At 39.0% G+C, this 16,467-nt stretch overlaps 2 protein-coding genes across 4 annotated transcripts in view; one reads left to right on the forward strand and one right to left on the reverse strand.

Annotated features, from left to right (window-relative positions):
• The first annotated feature begins 499 nt into the window (after positions 1-499).
• On the forward strand, positions 500-11,359 carry lrrc63 (leucine rich repeat containing 63). Its single transcript, XM_026219000.1, has 10 exons — positions 500-521; positions 1,387-1,508; positions 1,874-2,233; positions 2,325-2,477; positions 2,786-2,946; positions 6,071-6,169; positions 6,250-6,386; positions 6,483-6,566; positions 9,773-10,012; positions 10,964-11,359. Exons 2-10 carry the CDS (start codon positions 1,391-1,393, stop codon positions 11,130-11,132), a joined length of 1,521 nt encoding a protein of 506 aa, XP_026074785.1. The 5' UTR covers positions 500-521; positions 1,387-1,390; the 3' UTR covers positions 11,133-11,359.
• A 986-nt stretch (positions 11,360-12,345) lies between these two features.
• Positions 12,346-16,467, reverse strand: part of nek5 (NIMA related kinase 5) — a 12,454-nt gene continuing 8,332 nt past the window's right edge. For all 3 annotated transcript variants that reach the window (XM_026217559.1, XM_026217558.1, XM_026217560.1), the window contains 6 exons: positions 14,373-14,429; positions 14,071-14,139; positions 13,801-14,002; positions 12,936-13,034; positions 12,691-12,781; positions 12,346-12,613 (listed from right to left, as the gene is read on the reverse strand). In XM_026217559.1, coding sequence (XP_026073344.1) covers positions 12,466-12,613; positions 12,691-12,781; positions 12,936-13,034; positions 13,801-14,002; positions 14,071-14,139; positions 14,373-14,429 — 666 coding nt within the window. In that variant the 3' untranslated portion in view covers positions 12,346-12,465. The remainder of the gene's footprint in view (positions 12,614-12,690; positions 12,782-12,935; positions 13,035-13,800; positions 14,003-14,070; positions 14,140-14,372; positions 14,430-16,467) is intronic.

Here is a 16,467-nt window from a genome sequence, read left to right on the forward strand (position 1 = left end):
TGTCATGAAGGGAACGTTACATTTGATCATTTGGCAAATGATATGCAAGATTACATTTGAGTGTTTCTCTAAAAGCAGTAATATTTCAGAAATGATAGACAAATAAGTTAGCTAAACTAAAAGTTTTAAGAAAAACGTTCCATGAATGATGAGATATTACGTGTGTGTGTGTGTGTGTGCACTTTGGATGGGTTAAATGCAGAGCACAAATTCTGAGTATGGGTCACCACACTTTACTGGAAGAAACTATTCAACTGCAGTATTTATTAAACCATTTGAAAGGAAATGACTTCATCTGAGTATATAATATTTTCATAACTATCAGATCCTCGTGTGTTCATGCACCGCACATACAGTTACAGTCGATCACGCGCTTTACAGAAGTTATTACGCGCAATGGAACTAGCGGGTGACGTCACACATGAGACACGTCTGGCTTTGATGTTTCCGCGCGTCGTTGTGAGTTTGACAGGCGGTTGCTAGGCCGGTTGCTAAGGACGCAGATTCACGGAGGATGTCTGGTGAGTTTCAGGCGCGCGCTTTATTTCTGTTTTCATGGTTTAAAGTTTGAAATCGGAGGAATTGAATCATACACTTTGATTAAATCATCGATGTGTCTTCAGACTCGGTTTCGCTGCTTTAACATGACATTTGATATTTAATCGACATATAATAGGCTATGTTAATTATTAATATGTGGTAATATAAATTATTAGGATATTTTAACTATTTTTATTGAAACCTTATCTGTTGTTAAATATATGACATCATGTAATAACATGACATATTCATGATTGTTTCCACATTTCTGCAATGCACAATAAAGAAATAATTATGTGCTATTTTAATTATAATTCATTTCTGCATTATACATCATTGCTTGTACTATTTAACTCCTAAACTGCTGATTTACTGCTAAAATATGAATGTCTTTAATATATTTCCAGCTCTCAGATTCTGGTGAGATTCTCTCCACATTAAGAACATTCTTGTAGTAGTAATGTTAAAGGAATGTTCGCTCAAACGTATCTGTTCTCTAATTTCTAATATTCTCAGAACATTAGCGCGGAAACAATATTCATACATCGTTCATGGAATGTTTTTCTTCACTCTGAAAAATGCTGGGTTTAAACACAACTTCAAGTCAAATATGCACTAACACAACATTTTTTTTCTTACATTTTTTAACCCAAAGTTGTGTTGGTGCTTATTTGACCTAAAGTTGTGTTTAAACAACCCAGCATTTTTCAGAGTGTAGAAAAATGTTCTAGTCCTAGTTTAAGTGAATTTTAGCTAGATGTTCTTAGAAGTTGTTTCTGTTCGCTGGGATGTTTGATTTCTTTGCTTCGAAGTTTATATGAAATGTGTTTGATGTTTCTGATGAAGCAGAATGGATGTGCTGAATCTGCTGAGACGGCCGCTGCCTCCTATAAAGACAGCACACTACACGACACTGTCCCCTACAAAGACAGCACACTACAGGACGCTGCCTTCGCCCAGATCTGCAGGTGACTCTATGATCATCACTGCATCGGTTCTGCTCATCATCATGTTTGGATCGATAGGGGGAATTAAACATGATTAGCTGAAATCACCCTGATGAATGAAAATGACATTTGATTTGATGATTGTATTCATTGATGGTAAAATCACTGCATGAGGAAAATGCAGTTAATTCCATTCACAGTTGTATTATTTAGATGTTAATGAATTACTGCTGTTTCAATATTAACTATTAATATTTCTTTATGCAGTATATCGTGTTATTTCATTGTGTTGAGTTTGAGGGGAAGTGTCTTGTTTCTCACTACTGTGATGTAAATCACTCACACTATAAATGAAATAACTCTATTGTGTGGTCTCTGCGTTCCAGGTCGTGTTGGAGTGAATCATCCACAGACTCTTCGTGAGGATGATGATGGTGTTGCTCCGATCATCAGTGGTTTCTCCCAGCATCCTCAGCGTGCCGCACCTGTGCCTCGACCTCCTCGACCTCCTCGACCTCCTGACCTCTTCTGCCTCAGTGACTTCCTGCAGGTGAGCGGGTCGGGCCGCGGGTCAGCGGACGGGTGGAGGAGGACGGTTCTGTCCCGCTGTAACTACAGGAAGCTGCTGCGTCTCTTCCTGTTGGAGCTGCACTGTGGATGGCAGGATGTAGTAGCCAATCAGACGCTGAGCTGCGAGGGTTTGTCTCCGCCCACACGCAGGATCCCTCGCAGACAGATCATATGCGGTAATAATACATCAACATGCTGCTGGAACATCAGTGTAACAGAAGAGTGTGTGTTCTTTAGCTCTGTGTGTGTGTGTGTGTGTGTGTTCAGAGTTAGCAGCCATGGTTCAGATGGAAGCACGAGCACAAAACTCTTTCAGGAGTAAATCTGGAGTATGTCGATCATCTGAAGATCAATCAGTGAATCAGCAATGGACGAGACTGGAGAGACGGACTGAACACACACAACATGAGGCCTACACAGGCAAGAACACACACACACACACACACACACACATACACACACACACACACACACACTTTATCAAAGTTAAGACTCTGCCACGCCCCCCCCCCCAAAACTCCTCTTTTAAACACGCCCCCCCCACATCTATGTCACTATGTGGGAATGTTTTGCATAACACCTCCCACATTTTCACTCAAAGAAAGAAGAATTCCCATATGTGCCAATTAAAACATTGATGATTATTATTATCATTAGCGTTTCTGGAAATACTCCATATTGTGTTTTATCTCTTATTTGGGTTCTTAAAGTCTCTGGTTGTTCCGCAGCTCATGAAGTTCTTCTGAATGCTGTGACGAGCAAACACTTCCAGAATTCCCGTCGCTCTCGATCCCCGTTCCGTTGCGCGGGAGAGCATGACATCATCAGTGCGTCTGAACTCGCCGTCCTCGACTGCGTCACGCGAGGAGGAACCAGACTCAGCTTCAAGGTGTGTGTGTTGTAATAGTCCTCACTGGTCAACTCCTTACAATTTTATATTTCATGGTTCTTTTTTAAAGAAAGTCTCAGTGTATGAACCCAGAAATCACTTGATCAGCAGTCTGCTGCGGTGTTCACGGCGTCAGCGCGCCACAGACTCCTGATCGAGTGTTTGTGGTCGTCGATCTCCTCTCTCTCGTCAGACTGGAGTTCCTGCGTCCCGCTGAACGAAGCCTGTGTTCTCATGTCTTCAGTGGCGTGTGACAGCAGATCTTCTGCATCCACACAAAGAGCTTTATATCCTTAAGAAATGAAACGATCTGATTAAAAGAGGAAGAAGAGGATGTGTGCTTCCTTTTGCCTCATTAATTTTTATTCACAGTTTAAGGAACTTTTTGCGGACACGTCTTTAATTGTGTTTTATTCGATGTAATGAGGTCTTGGGTCATTGACTTCAGTTTGGTGTTTGTGTTCATCAGGACTAGAGGAGAAATGAGTCTCAGTTTGTGCACACATAAAGCTACAGACTTTAACCCATTTACTGGTGTAAATGACAACATTATCTTTGATTACTCTAGTCATTAATTCTGATGAATCCAACTCTTTTTTTGTCAGTAAAAGGATTAAGCCATAAGTGTATGTTTGTTACCATAATTTCACTGCGGTAAAAAGCTGTTCTCAGACACAGAGTGAAGCAGAGTTGCTTGTTCCAGTGGCTTACTTGTTTTATAAATAATTTTAATTTGGATGGTCAAGCAATTTACATTTTGATCGAATGAATTACACAATGTGCAAATTAATTCTAATTAATCGCAAATTAATCTCACATTAGTTTGGGCTGAGAAATTACCCTCCAAAAGATAATTTAGTGCATTGAAAAAGTAGATGTAGAAAGAAATGTTTTGATTTGATTAATGTTCATTTTTAAATGTAAATATGGTGGCAAGTTCCCATTTTAATTAGTGAGTCATTGAATCGTTCATTCAAACAGCTGATTCATTCAGAAATTAAGCAAGTTTCTGTCTTTATGAATGAGTCACTGAATCATTGACTCACTCGATTTGTTTAAAATCGTGGATTCTTTCAGTAAGAAATCAGCACTGTGTGTTGATCAGAGATGCTAAACTGTTCTGCTGTGGATTTGATTGAATTCTTTTCATTTTGCGCAATTGAGCAAAAAAGAAGATATCATGTTGAAATGTTCACAATATGAACTTCATGTTTATTGAACTGTTGTATGAATGAATCTCATTTGTAGCTGTGCAGATCTTGAGGAAAGTAGCACTCTTGCTGGTGTGATATCACACTTAGAAAAAGTGATGGGTTTGTTGAAACCACAAGCAGTTCTGTCTTGGCACGGTTGAGTTGAAGTTGATGGTCCATTATTCAACAAGAAATGTCTGATAGACAAGCTGAGATGCGAGCAGCTACCGTCGGAGTGTAGAGTTGAGTGTCATCAGCATAGCAGTGGTATGAAAAACCATGTCTCTGAATGACAGAACCTAGTGATGCCATGTAGACAGAGAAGAGAAGTGGTCCAAGAACTGAGCCCTGAGGCACCCCAGTAGTTAGATGTTGTGACTTGGACACCTCACTTATACAAAATACCTGATCATCATGAATGACCTATGTGATAGGTAAGACTCAAACCACTGGCGTGCGGTTCCTGAGATGCCCTTTACCAATAGGGCTGACAGGAGAATCTGGTGGTCCACCATTTCAAAAGCAGCAAAAGATCCTGCAAGATTAGAATAGACATTTTTTTCAAAACGCTCTTGTCAGTCTTAGGGCTTCAGCAACTGAGAGCAAAGACATATTCAGTCGAATGTCCACTTCTGAAGCCAGTGTAACTGCTCTCTCCAGTGTCCTCACCATCACACCTCTTTCTTGTTCCGAGTAGGCCTCGAACTCGGGTCTGTGGCATGGGAGGTGGATGCACTAACAAGGAGAATAAAGACTGCATTCTCTAGTGTCAGTTGCTAGTGCATCTCTTGAGATCAGGGAAGTGAGGTTTACCTGCACAGCACCTACCCACTGGCCTCCCTTACACTTGCCCCCCTAAACCTCACTCCCATCCAGGACACAGCACCAATGTAACCCCCCACTCCCAGGGGCTCACCACCACACCTTTCTTGTTCTGAGTGGGTCTCGAACCGGGGTCTCCGGCATTGGAGGTGGATGCTCTAACAAGGAGGCTAAAGACTGCAGCCTGTAGTTTCAGAAAGTATCAATACCACTGTTAACATCAAGTGATGATATCTGTTCAGGGGGAGAAACCTTAAAGATTCAACCATAGCAGATTGCTGGGAGGGTGAGAGTGAGCGTAGGTTACATCAAAAGATGACATGTATGCTGGGTGTATGTATGTGTTAAGAACCACATTGAGGTTAAGAGTGAGGAGGAAGTGATCCGAGGTGTGCAGTGAAGTAACCAGCACATGATCAGTGGAGCAGTGTCGTGTATATAAGGTCCAGTTGGTTGCCTGATTTGTGACTAGCTGTAGTTGACACTCTCTTGAGATCAAAAGAGGCAAGTCTTGAATTGCTAGAAATTGAAGTAATAAAATCAGCTTTGTTTACAACAGACTGGCAATTCCAGAGACCAATAGAAAAAGAAAGTTGGGTATTAGCAGACATAGTAGTGATAGTAGGGATCTGGAAACACATAGTAAGAATTGCTTATATAAACTGAAAACATAAGGAAAAGACGTAGTAGGAAAGAGAATGATTCAAAATCCATACTTATGTCCCTTGTTATGTCTTCACACAGTAAACCAAACAAGCGTTTAATAGCAATGACAACTGTGCTAAAGAAATAAATACATTTACGAGCTGCTTTTAACTTCTGATGATTGACTGCTTCTCTCAAAGAGTATAATTACAATGTTTTTTGCTGGCACTTGATCACACTTTCCTGTTTATCACAACAAATTGCCAAGCAAGCACACGACACTGGCAAGGTACGCGATACAGTACGAGACCAAACGCCATTTAAGCACGTCTCAATAATGTTCACTATGCATACATCTAATATACTTCATCATGCATTAAATTGACAGCCCTAATTTGAATATGTATTTTCATTCTATTAATAGTAATAACTTTATGAAATAAAGAAATGTGTTTCCCCCACAGGCTCATTTCATCTGTGATCTTCCTGACGTGTCGTCACTGTCTGAACGTCTCCAGTATCTGAACCTGTCCTTCAATGACCTCACACAAGTTCCTCAGGAGGTTCGTTACACTCGTTGTGATTTCTGTCATGATGAACATCATGTGCTGTTGTTTGATGTGGTCCCTCGTTTTCCTCTCAGGTGTGTGATCTTCATCAGCTGCAAGTGTTGAAGATGAGGAATAACCCCATCGAGGAGCTTCCTGCTCAAATCAGCAAACTCCACAAGCTCCAGACGCTAGTCGTCTCCTTCTGCAAGATCACACAGCTCCCCGAGCAGTGAGAGACACATACACACTAATACTGTCCTTGTTACTGTAATTATTACTATAAAAAACGTAATACAGTGATTTATTTATTTATTTGTGTGTGTAGGCTGTACTCTCTTCCGTGTCTGCAGTATCTGGACGTGTCCTATAATCTCCTCAGTTCTCTCAGCAGTGACATCAGACACCTCAGGTCAAGCTCTGGAGTTCATTCAGTTTTAACTAACAGTAATGTGATACCACACCATCATTCACTAAAAGGCCAGACTAAAGGCCTGTTCACACCTAAACCAATGACTACAATGCTTAATATAATATCTATAGCAATCTATAATGATATCTACTGATAACAATAGTGATAAATATAAAAATAACTATAACTTTGAACAAATAACTAATTAGAGCAATACTGTGAAATAGCAATACAATAGTACTAATTACTGGTAACTATAATGATAAATATAGAATTAACTATAGAAATAACTATAACGATATCTACCGATAACTATGATGATAAAATGATGACTATAGAAACAACTGTAATTATATCTAACAATAAGTAGTGATAAAAAACAATAACTACAGAGATAACTGTAACAATATCTACTGATAACTATAATGAAAAGTAAGACAATAACTATAGTGATAATCTGCTGATAACTATAGCCATAATCTACAGATAACTATAGTGATAAAACAATAACTATAGCGATAATCCATCGATAACTATAGTGATAAATAAAACTATAACTATAGCGATAATCTACCGATAACTAAAGTCAATCAATCAATCAATCACCTTTATTTATATAGTGCTTTAAACAAAATACATTGCGCCAAAGCACTGAACAACATTCATTTGGAAAACAGTGTCTCAATAATGCAAAATGATAGTTAAAGGCAGTTCATCATTGAATTCAGTTATGTCATCTCTGTTCAGTTGAAATAGTGTCTGTTTTAATTTGCAATCAAGTCAATGATATCGCTGTAGATGAAGTGACCCCAACTAAGCAAGCCAGAGGCGACAGCGGCAAGGAACCGAAACTCCATCGGTGACAGAATGGAGAAAAAAACCTTGGGAGAAACCAGGCTCAGTTGGGGTCAGTTCTCCTCTGACCAGACGAAACCAGTAGTTCAATTCCAGGCTGCAGCAAAGTCAGATTGTGCAGAAGAATCATCTGTTTCCTGTGGTCTTGTCCTGGTGCTCCTCTGAGACAAGGTCTTTACAGGGGATCTGTATCTGGGGCTCTAGTTGTCCTGGTCTCCACTGTCTTTCAGGGATGTAGAGGTCCTTTCTAGGTGCTGATCCACCATCTGGTCTGGATACGTACTGGATCCGGGTGACTGCAGTGACCCTCTGATCTGGACACAGACTGGATCTGGTGGCCACGGTGACCTCGGAACAAGAGAGAAACAGACAAATATTAGCGTAGATGCCATTCTTCTAATGATGTAGAAAGTACGGTGTTATGTGAAGTGTTTCCGGTTCCGGTTTACTTAATTAATGCAGCCTAAAAATCCTTTAACGGATTTGGATATTAAAAGCATATTAGTATGTTATGTGTATGCCAGGTTAAAGAGATGGGTCTTTAATCTAGATTTAAACTGCAAGAGTGTGTCTGCCTCCCGAACAATGTTAGGTAGGTTATTCCAGAGTTTAGGAGCCAAATAGGAAAAGGATCTGCCGCCCGCAGTTGATTTTGATATTCTAGGTATTATCAAATTGCCTGAGTTTTGAGAACGTAGCGGACGTAGAGGAGTATAATGTAAAAGGAGCTCATTCAAATACTGAGGTGCTAAACCATTCAGGGCTTTATAAGTAATAAGCAATATTTTAAAATCTATACGATGTTTGATAGGGAGCCAGTGCAGTGTGGACAGGACCGGGCTAATATGGTCATACTTCCTGGTTCTAGTAAGAACTCTTGTTGCTGCATTTTGGACTAGCTGTAGTTTGTTTACCAAGCGTGCAGAACAACCACCCAATAAAGCATTACAATAATCTAACCTTGAAGTCATAGATGCATGGATTAACATTTCTGCATTTGACATTGAGATATGTAAATGTAAATGTAAATGTAAATATGTAGTGATAAATAAAAAACTATAGCGATAACTCTAGCAAAATATACAGATAAATATAATGATTATTTAAAACAACAATTATAGTGATAATCTACCGATAGTTATAATGATAAATAAAAACTAACTATAGCCATAACTCTAACAATATATACCAATAACTATAGTGATAAATAAAACTATAACTATAGTGATAGTCTACCGATAACTATAGTGATAATTAAAACGATAATTATAGCGATAGTCTACCGATAACTATAGTGATAATTAAAACGATAACTATAGTGATAATTAAAACGATAACTATAGCTATAATTAAAACGATAACTATAGCGATAATTAAAACGATAACTATAGCGATAGTCTACTGATAACTATAGTGATAATTAAAACGGTAACTATAGTGATAATTAAAACGATAACTATAGCGATAATTAAAACGATAACTATAGTGATAATTAAAACGATAACTATAGCGATAGTCTACCAATAACTATAGTGATAATTAATAACTATAGTGATAGTCTACCGAGAACTATAGTGATAATTAAAACGATAACTATAGCGATAGTCTACCGATGACTATAGTGATAATTAAAATGATAACTATAGCGATAGTCTACCGATGACTATAGTGATAATTAAAACGATAACTATAGCGATAGTCTACCGATAACTATAGTGATAATTAAAACGATAACTATAGCGATAGTCTACTGATGACTATAGTGATAATTAAAACAATAACTATAGCGATAGTCTACCAATAACTATAGTGATAATTAATAACTATAGTGATAGTCTACCGAGAACTATAGTGATAATTAAAACGATAACTATAGCGATAGTCTACCAATAACTATAGTGATAATTAAAACGATAACTATAGCGATAGTCTACCGATAACTATAGTGAAAATTAAAACGATAACTATAGCGATAGTCTACCGATAACTATAGTGATAAATAAAACAATAACTATAGCGATAACTGTAACAATATCTACCAATAACTATACTGACAAATTTAACAACAGCAACTTTAGCATTAACTATAATGATAACCCCAAGTAACTATAATGATAATCATAACAATAACTAAACAGATAACAATCTGTTATTAATACAAGTTTTGTTATCTGCCGCACTGAATGCTTGAGCTCTTCAAAGCAGGGTGGATTCTGAACTCTCTAAGTTTGTATAGTTTATCAGCTGGAAAAAAAATACTCTGAAAGTGATTCCAGTCATAATGATATATTCCAATGGTATATTCTGTATATATATATATATATATATATATATTGTGTGTGTGTGTTCAGGTCTCTGAGGTCTCTAAACATTGAAGGGAATCAGTTAGTGGCTCTTCCCCCTGGTCTGCTCCATGTGTCCATGTCGGAGCTCAGGATGTCTGGGAATTACACACATGTGTTACTGTGGAGCGAGAACAGCTGCAACTCTCCTCAGACGCTGCTGCACACGGCTGCACACACACTCGCACACACACACGCACAGCAGCGCTACACACACCTGCCGCCTGCTGCATGGGTCATCCTGGACAGGTAACACAGTTATGTACAAACACACTCACACACACACACACACTCGCACACACACACACACACACACACACACACACACACACACACGCACACACATGCACACACACACACACACACACACACGTTTTAGAAAATTCATATGAAAATAATATTTTTGTGCATTTTTAATAACAATAAACATAAACTTTTAATACTTTTTATTACCCTTGTTTTTTTTTTGTTTTTGTTTTTTTACTTTTTTCACTTCAGCAGTAATCTGCCAAGTGTCTTCTTTTAAGAGAAACTAAATTTAAGTCTGCACTGCAAAGCATTCAAGATTTTGCAAGATTCAGAAAATTACATTTTCAGGTCTATGCTCAAAAAGTGATTAATAGGTAATAAATGGATCATTTTTGACCACCATGCAAGCAGCACAAGAGTGTTTAAAACATGTTGAGCAGTCGCGACTGGTTCAGCTGGGATCAGTTCACATACTGATACTGTGTAGATGGAAATGACTGAATAACTCTGAACCTCTTTAATGTTCATATGAACATGATCATAATTCCAGGCTTTGCTTCAGGTGTTTCTATATGAAATGCATCTTGTCATTCAAATGGAAGATGTCAGTTTTTCATGCCTGATGTAAAAAAGGTGATTTCAGACAGCTTTAAGACTCGTTTATCTGTGTGAAAGCCTGTAGTTTCTTCTTTTCATGTACATGTGACAGCTTTTTTATGTTGTTGTAAATTCCAAATTTATAACCTTCTTGCTCTTTTATCCCAGTCTTTAGGTCATGTTTAAAATGTCAAATAAATTAGATAATATAAATATATATATATATATATAATGTTCATGACATATTTTAAGGATTGAAAACTCTCTGTATATGTACACTGTTAGCAGTTCTGAGCTGTTGAAACAGGGTGGACATGGTGAAGTATTTAACACTGTGAAGTGTGTGTGTTTCAGTGCTGGTGTGTGTGACGCTTGCTCAGGTCCCATGTTCGGCGCGGGTCTCAAGCTCATCCGTCCCGTTCCCAGCGTGTTTGGGCTTCCGTCTGTCCCGGTCCTGTTCTGCTGCTGTTCTCCTGCGTGTCTCCACAGATTCAGGAATCACACACAACCAGACGCCGTCTGATCAGACAAGAGCCACTGCGTTTACACTTCTTTAAAACACCTTCAGAGGAAAATGGACAAATCATGTCAAATCCTTCTTTCATTTGGACTGTTCTGAACTTCCTCTCAAGCCCAGATACTGTCCTGCTCATGAAATGTTATACTGCTGTTATACATAAACACTTCCTATTATAGTTCTCAATCTTTGATTGTCAAATAAAAGTCCATTTACTTTATACAATAAAATAAACTTCCGAAACTTTACAGAAAAATAAAGCAAAAAGAATTCTGTATTTTTTAATGAAATTATATATATATATATATATATATATATATATATATATATATATATATATATATATATATAAAGATCAGTTATTGCAGTGTTGCATATCAAAAATGTTTCTTGTGAAAAGTAAAATACAGCAAAATCTAGCTCAAATAATTAAGGCATGTCTTTCTGAACATTAAACACACACACACACACACACATTTTGGGAAATTCATATGAAATTTGAAAAGAGTATTTTTGTGCATTCTTAAACTTTTAGAACTTTATTGCAATAGTCCACAAAGTGTCTTTTTTAAAAGAAACCAAACTTAAGTCTGCGCTCCAAATCATTCAAGATTTACCAAAGTTTAAGTTGGAAATGTAATTTTCAGGTCTCTGCTGAAAAAGTGATTAACATAATAAATGGATCACATAAAAATAATTTAATTCCATTAATTCATATGGTTTTACACTAAAATGAACAAGAATCATATTTAATCATTTTCATTTACAATATTACCCCAGTCACATGACACAGAGACATTCAGCAGACATTTGTGTGAATGAACATGTTGAAGAAATAAAAGTTGTGAATAAATATTCCAATTCCAAAGAAATGAATCAAACTCATTCAGAAACTTCTGGAGTTTAAATGAGAAAAACACACTTGAAATACTAAAATAAGAGAGTCATCAAACTCAAACCAGAATTTTAAGATTGAACAACTTTTGTGGAAAGAAATTAATAGTTTTATTAAGTTTGCATTAAATTGATGAAAAGTGCCAGTAAACATATCCAAAGATTTCTGTTTCAGATAAATACTGTGAATCCTGAAAAATAAAATCTATCACAGTTTCCACAGAAATATTGAGCAGCACAACTGTGTTCAACGCTGATGATAATCAGAAGTGTTTCTTGAGCAGTAAATCATCATATTATTCTGATTTCTGAAGATCATGTGACACTGAAGACTGGAGGAATGATGCTGAAAATACAGCGGAGCATCACAGAAATAAATTACACTTTAACACAGATTCACACAGAATGAAAGAAAAAGAAAAATAACTAAATGAAAGACGCAGGATCAGTTTGCTGCAGACTCATCATGAGTGGGTGGCTGCGTCTCCTCCCTCACTTCCTGTGATCTGCGGTTCACTTCCTGTTCCTGTTCCTGTGTGGTGAGGAGGTTCCTCATGGAGTCGCTCAGCTCGTCCTCAGACTCCTCAAAGTTCCTGCAGAAGAAGAGAAGCAGACGTTAGTCTCGGTGGTCCTCAGACGTCTGGTCTCTGTCTCAGTGCAGATCTCTCACGTGTCTTCATCATCTGATCGAGGCTCCAGACGCTCTTCATCCTCCTCCACCTCATCTTCATCACACTCTTCCTCTGACGACACCAGCGTCTCTGAACCAAACACACACACAGCACGACGCTCAACACACAGCTCTCTCCCATCAGAGTCTCACACTGATCAGAACTCAAATCAACCGAGCGGACTCAACGTGTGTGTGTGTGTGTGTGTGTGTGTGTGTGTGTGTGTGTGTGTGTGTGTGTGTACCTGTGCTGCAGTCCATGATGTCTGCTTGAGAGAGAGCGTTCAGCAGTGTCTCCGGCAGACGATTCGTCCAGTGCTTCCTGTTTACTTCCTGCTGCTCCTCTGAAACGACAGTTAAACAACAGGTTAATGATGCTGACATGATCTGTTCCTCAAGATAATCACCGATGAACAACTGAACCTTAATACAGTCAGCAGATGTAAAAAGCTAAAAACAAAAAAAAGTCGTGATGAAAGTCAAAATATTAAATGGCGGTGATCATTATTTACTGAATATTTACTAAACCATGCACAATAATAACACACACACACACACACACACACACACACACAAATGTGTAATTTGAAGCCAAATAACAGGAGGCTAAAGTGACTTCAGTAAGATCATGTTATTTTCAGCTCTATCAGTGAAATCTGCTGACTTCAGAAATACTCTTTCTGAGTGTTTTCCTGTTTGTGTTCCTGCAACTCAAGATTTTAAAGATGTCACTATCCTTTTAGATTTTGGCTCTCAATAAACATCTCTTTTGGTTTCTCCTAATTTTTTGTATACCAACTGATCATTTACATCTCATCTCACGAGACATCACTGGAGATATAGAGCGATAAATGATATTCAGATCTGTTTATGCCAGTGTCTGCTCTAATAATTAATATCAGCATCTGCAGCTCATTGCATGGTTTTGCTCAGTTAGAGTCTGAATAATACTGCACTCAATTTTCTTCCAGATTCTCACTGTATCAGAGAAATAAAAGCCTGACAGATCAAATATGATACTCCACAGTATCTAAAGCAAGTGTTTATTATGTTTTATTTCATTTCATAATCTCAGGTTAGTGTGTGTGTGTGTGTGTGTGTGTGTGTCACCGGTCTGAGCGAGGCTCGTGCTGCTCTCGGTCATCACATCCATGTTCTCCAGAGCGTTCAGAAACGTCTCCGCTGCATCTCGACACCACTCAGCTCTCTTCACCACTTCCTCCTCCACTTCCTGTCTGACCTCTGACCCCTGCAGTTGGTTTCGTAGCTTTTCTCCTTGTGCAAACGTCAGTGTGTGGTTGAGGGGCTCGTCCTGCACACACACACACACTCAGATGACGCTCTCTTGTGTATCATGAGTGTGTGTGAGCATCACTTCACCTCTGACTCCTCATCTTCCTCAGTCTTCGTCTCTTCATCGCTCAGCTTGATCTCAAACATGATTCCTCTCTGCAAACACAAGATAAGGAGTGTGAATCCTCCCAGCACACAGGAACATCCGCACAACTCCCACTATCATGTTTAGAACGATAAATGTGAGGACAAAACATTCTTAAAGTAATGCTAGTGGAATGTTCTTATAAGTTTATTGATATATGTTCTCATAATGTTGATTGATTAACATTCTCTAAACAAGGTTTCTGGTGGTGTGTGTGTGTGTGTGTGTGTGTGTGTGTTTGCACCTGCTGCGGTTTCCCGTGTGTGTGCCGCTCTCTGTTCTTCTTCAGTGTGTGTGTTTCCTGAGAAGATCATCACATCATCAGTTCATCAGATCAGATGCAGGCGTGATCTATATGTGGACGTGACAGGTGGGATTCTATTACTGCATGAATCATAACTGTGCATGTTTGGCTCCCACCGACTGCTCATCTAGTATCTGTAGGAATCAGTCGTGAGTTTACATTGATGAACTGATCTCACAGTGGTTTTGAAGATGTAATCTCTGCTGGACAGCTGTGACACTGTTTACAGAATAAATACTGAGTTTAGAGATGCTGTAAATCCCCTGCTTCTGTGAACAAGAGATACGTGGACTTATCCTGTGCTGTGCTACTTCAGTGTTGAACTTGTGTTTGAAGAATGGAGAAGTTTTCATTTCTGGTAAATTACCTTTAGACATTTTCTGTTACCCAACCTGCTGATGAGGGAAATAACAGTGAACAGAGACAGTATCAAACACACACTCACCCAAACAAACACACTCACTTACTCACATGCACATACACACTCACTCACTCACTCTCACACACACTCACTCACACACACACTCACTCACATGCACATTCACTCACTCGCACACACACACTCACTCACACACTCGCTTGCACACAGTCACTCATTCACACACTCACTTACACACTCTCACTCACTCACTCGCACACACACACACACTCACTTGCACTCACTTACTCACACACTCACATGCACGATCACTCACTTGCAGACAGTCATTCACTCACACACTCACTTACATTCTCACTCACTCACTCGCACACACTCACACGCACTTACTTGCAAGCACACACACACTCACTCACACTCTCCCGCACACTCACTCACACACTCTCACTCACATGCACACTCACTCACTTGCACACTCACTCACTCACTTAAACACTTACTCACACACTCACTCGCACACACTCACTCACACACTTGCACACTCACACACTCACACACAAGCACACTTACACTCACACAAACACACATGCACACTCACTTGCACAGACTCACACTCACTCACATGCACATTCACTCACACACTCTCACTCACTCACACAATCATTTACACACTCACTCGCAAACACTCACTCACACACTCTCACTCACACTCACTCGCAGTCACTCGAACACTCACTCGCACACACTCACTCACACACTTGCACACTCACACACTCACACACAAGCACACTTACACTCACACAAACTCACATGCACACTCACTTGCACAGACTCACACTCACTCACATGCACATTCAGTCACACACTCTCACTCACATGCACACTCTCACACACTCACACACACTCACACAATCATTTACACACTCACTCACTCACACTCACTCACTCACACACTCTCACTCGCAGTCACTCGAACACTCACTCGCACACACACACTCACTCACTTGCACACTCTCACTCACACGCACATACTTGCAAGCACACACAAACTCACACTCTCTCGTACAATCACACACTCACTCACACACTCTCACTCACTCACACACACTCACTCACTCACACACACTCACTCGCAGTCACTCGAACACTCACTCGCACACACACACTCACTCACTTGCACACTCTCACTCACACGCACATACTTGCAAGCACACACAAACTCACACTCTCTCGTACAATCACACACTCACTCACACACTCACTCACTTACACACTATCACTCTCACTCACTCACACACTACTAACTCACTCACACACACTCGCACTCACTCACACACTTGCACACTCACACTCTCACTCACACACTCACTCTCACACACACACTCACATATTTTACTGTATTTTTGATTCTAGAAATGCAGCGTTGATGAGCAGAAGAGACTTCTTAAAAAAATCTTACTGATTCCAAACTTTATAATGATAGTGTACATTTCTAAATAAAAATCATAAATTCATTTTTTAATTTCATATGCACACATATTAAAGTGTAAAGTTTAAAATAAAAAGTTAAATTTTGAAATCATCTACTTACATAAAAATACAATCATATATGCATTTTGTATAACTGAATATATACTTTTTTAACATATTTGAATA

The sequence above is a fragment of the Carassius auratus genome, chromosome 34, assembly GCF_003368295.1.
Source record: "Carassius auratus strain Wakin chromosome 34, ASM336829v1, whole genome shotgun sequence".
NCBI lineage: Eukaryota > Metazoa > Chordata > Actinopteri > Cypriniformes > Cyprinidae > Carassius > Carassius auratus.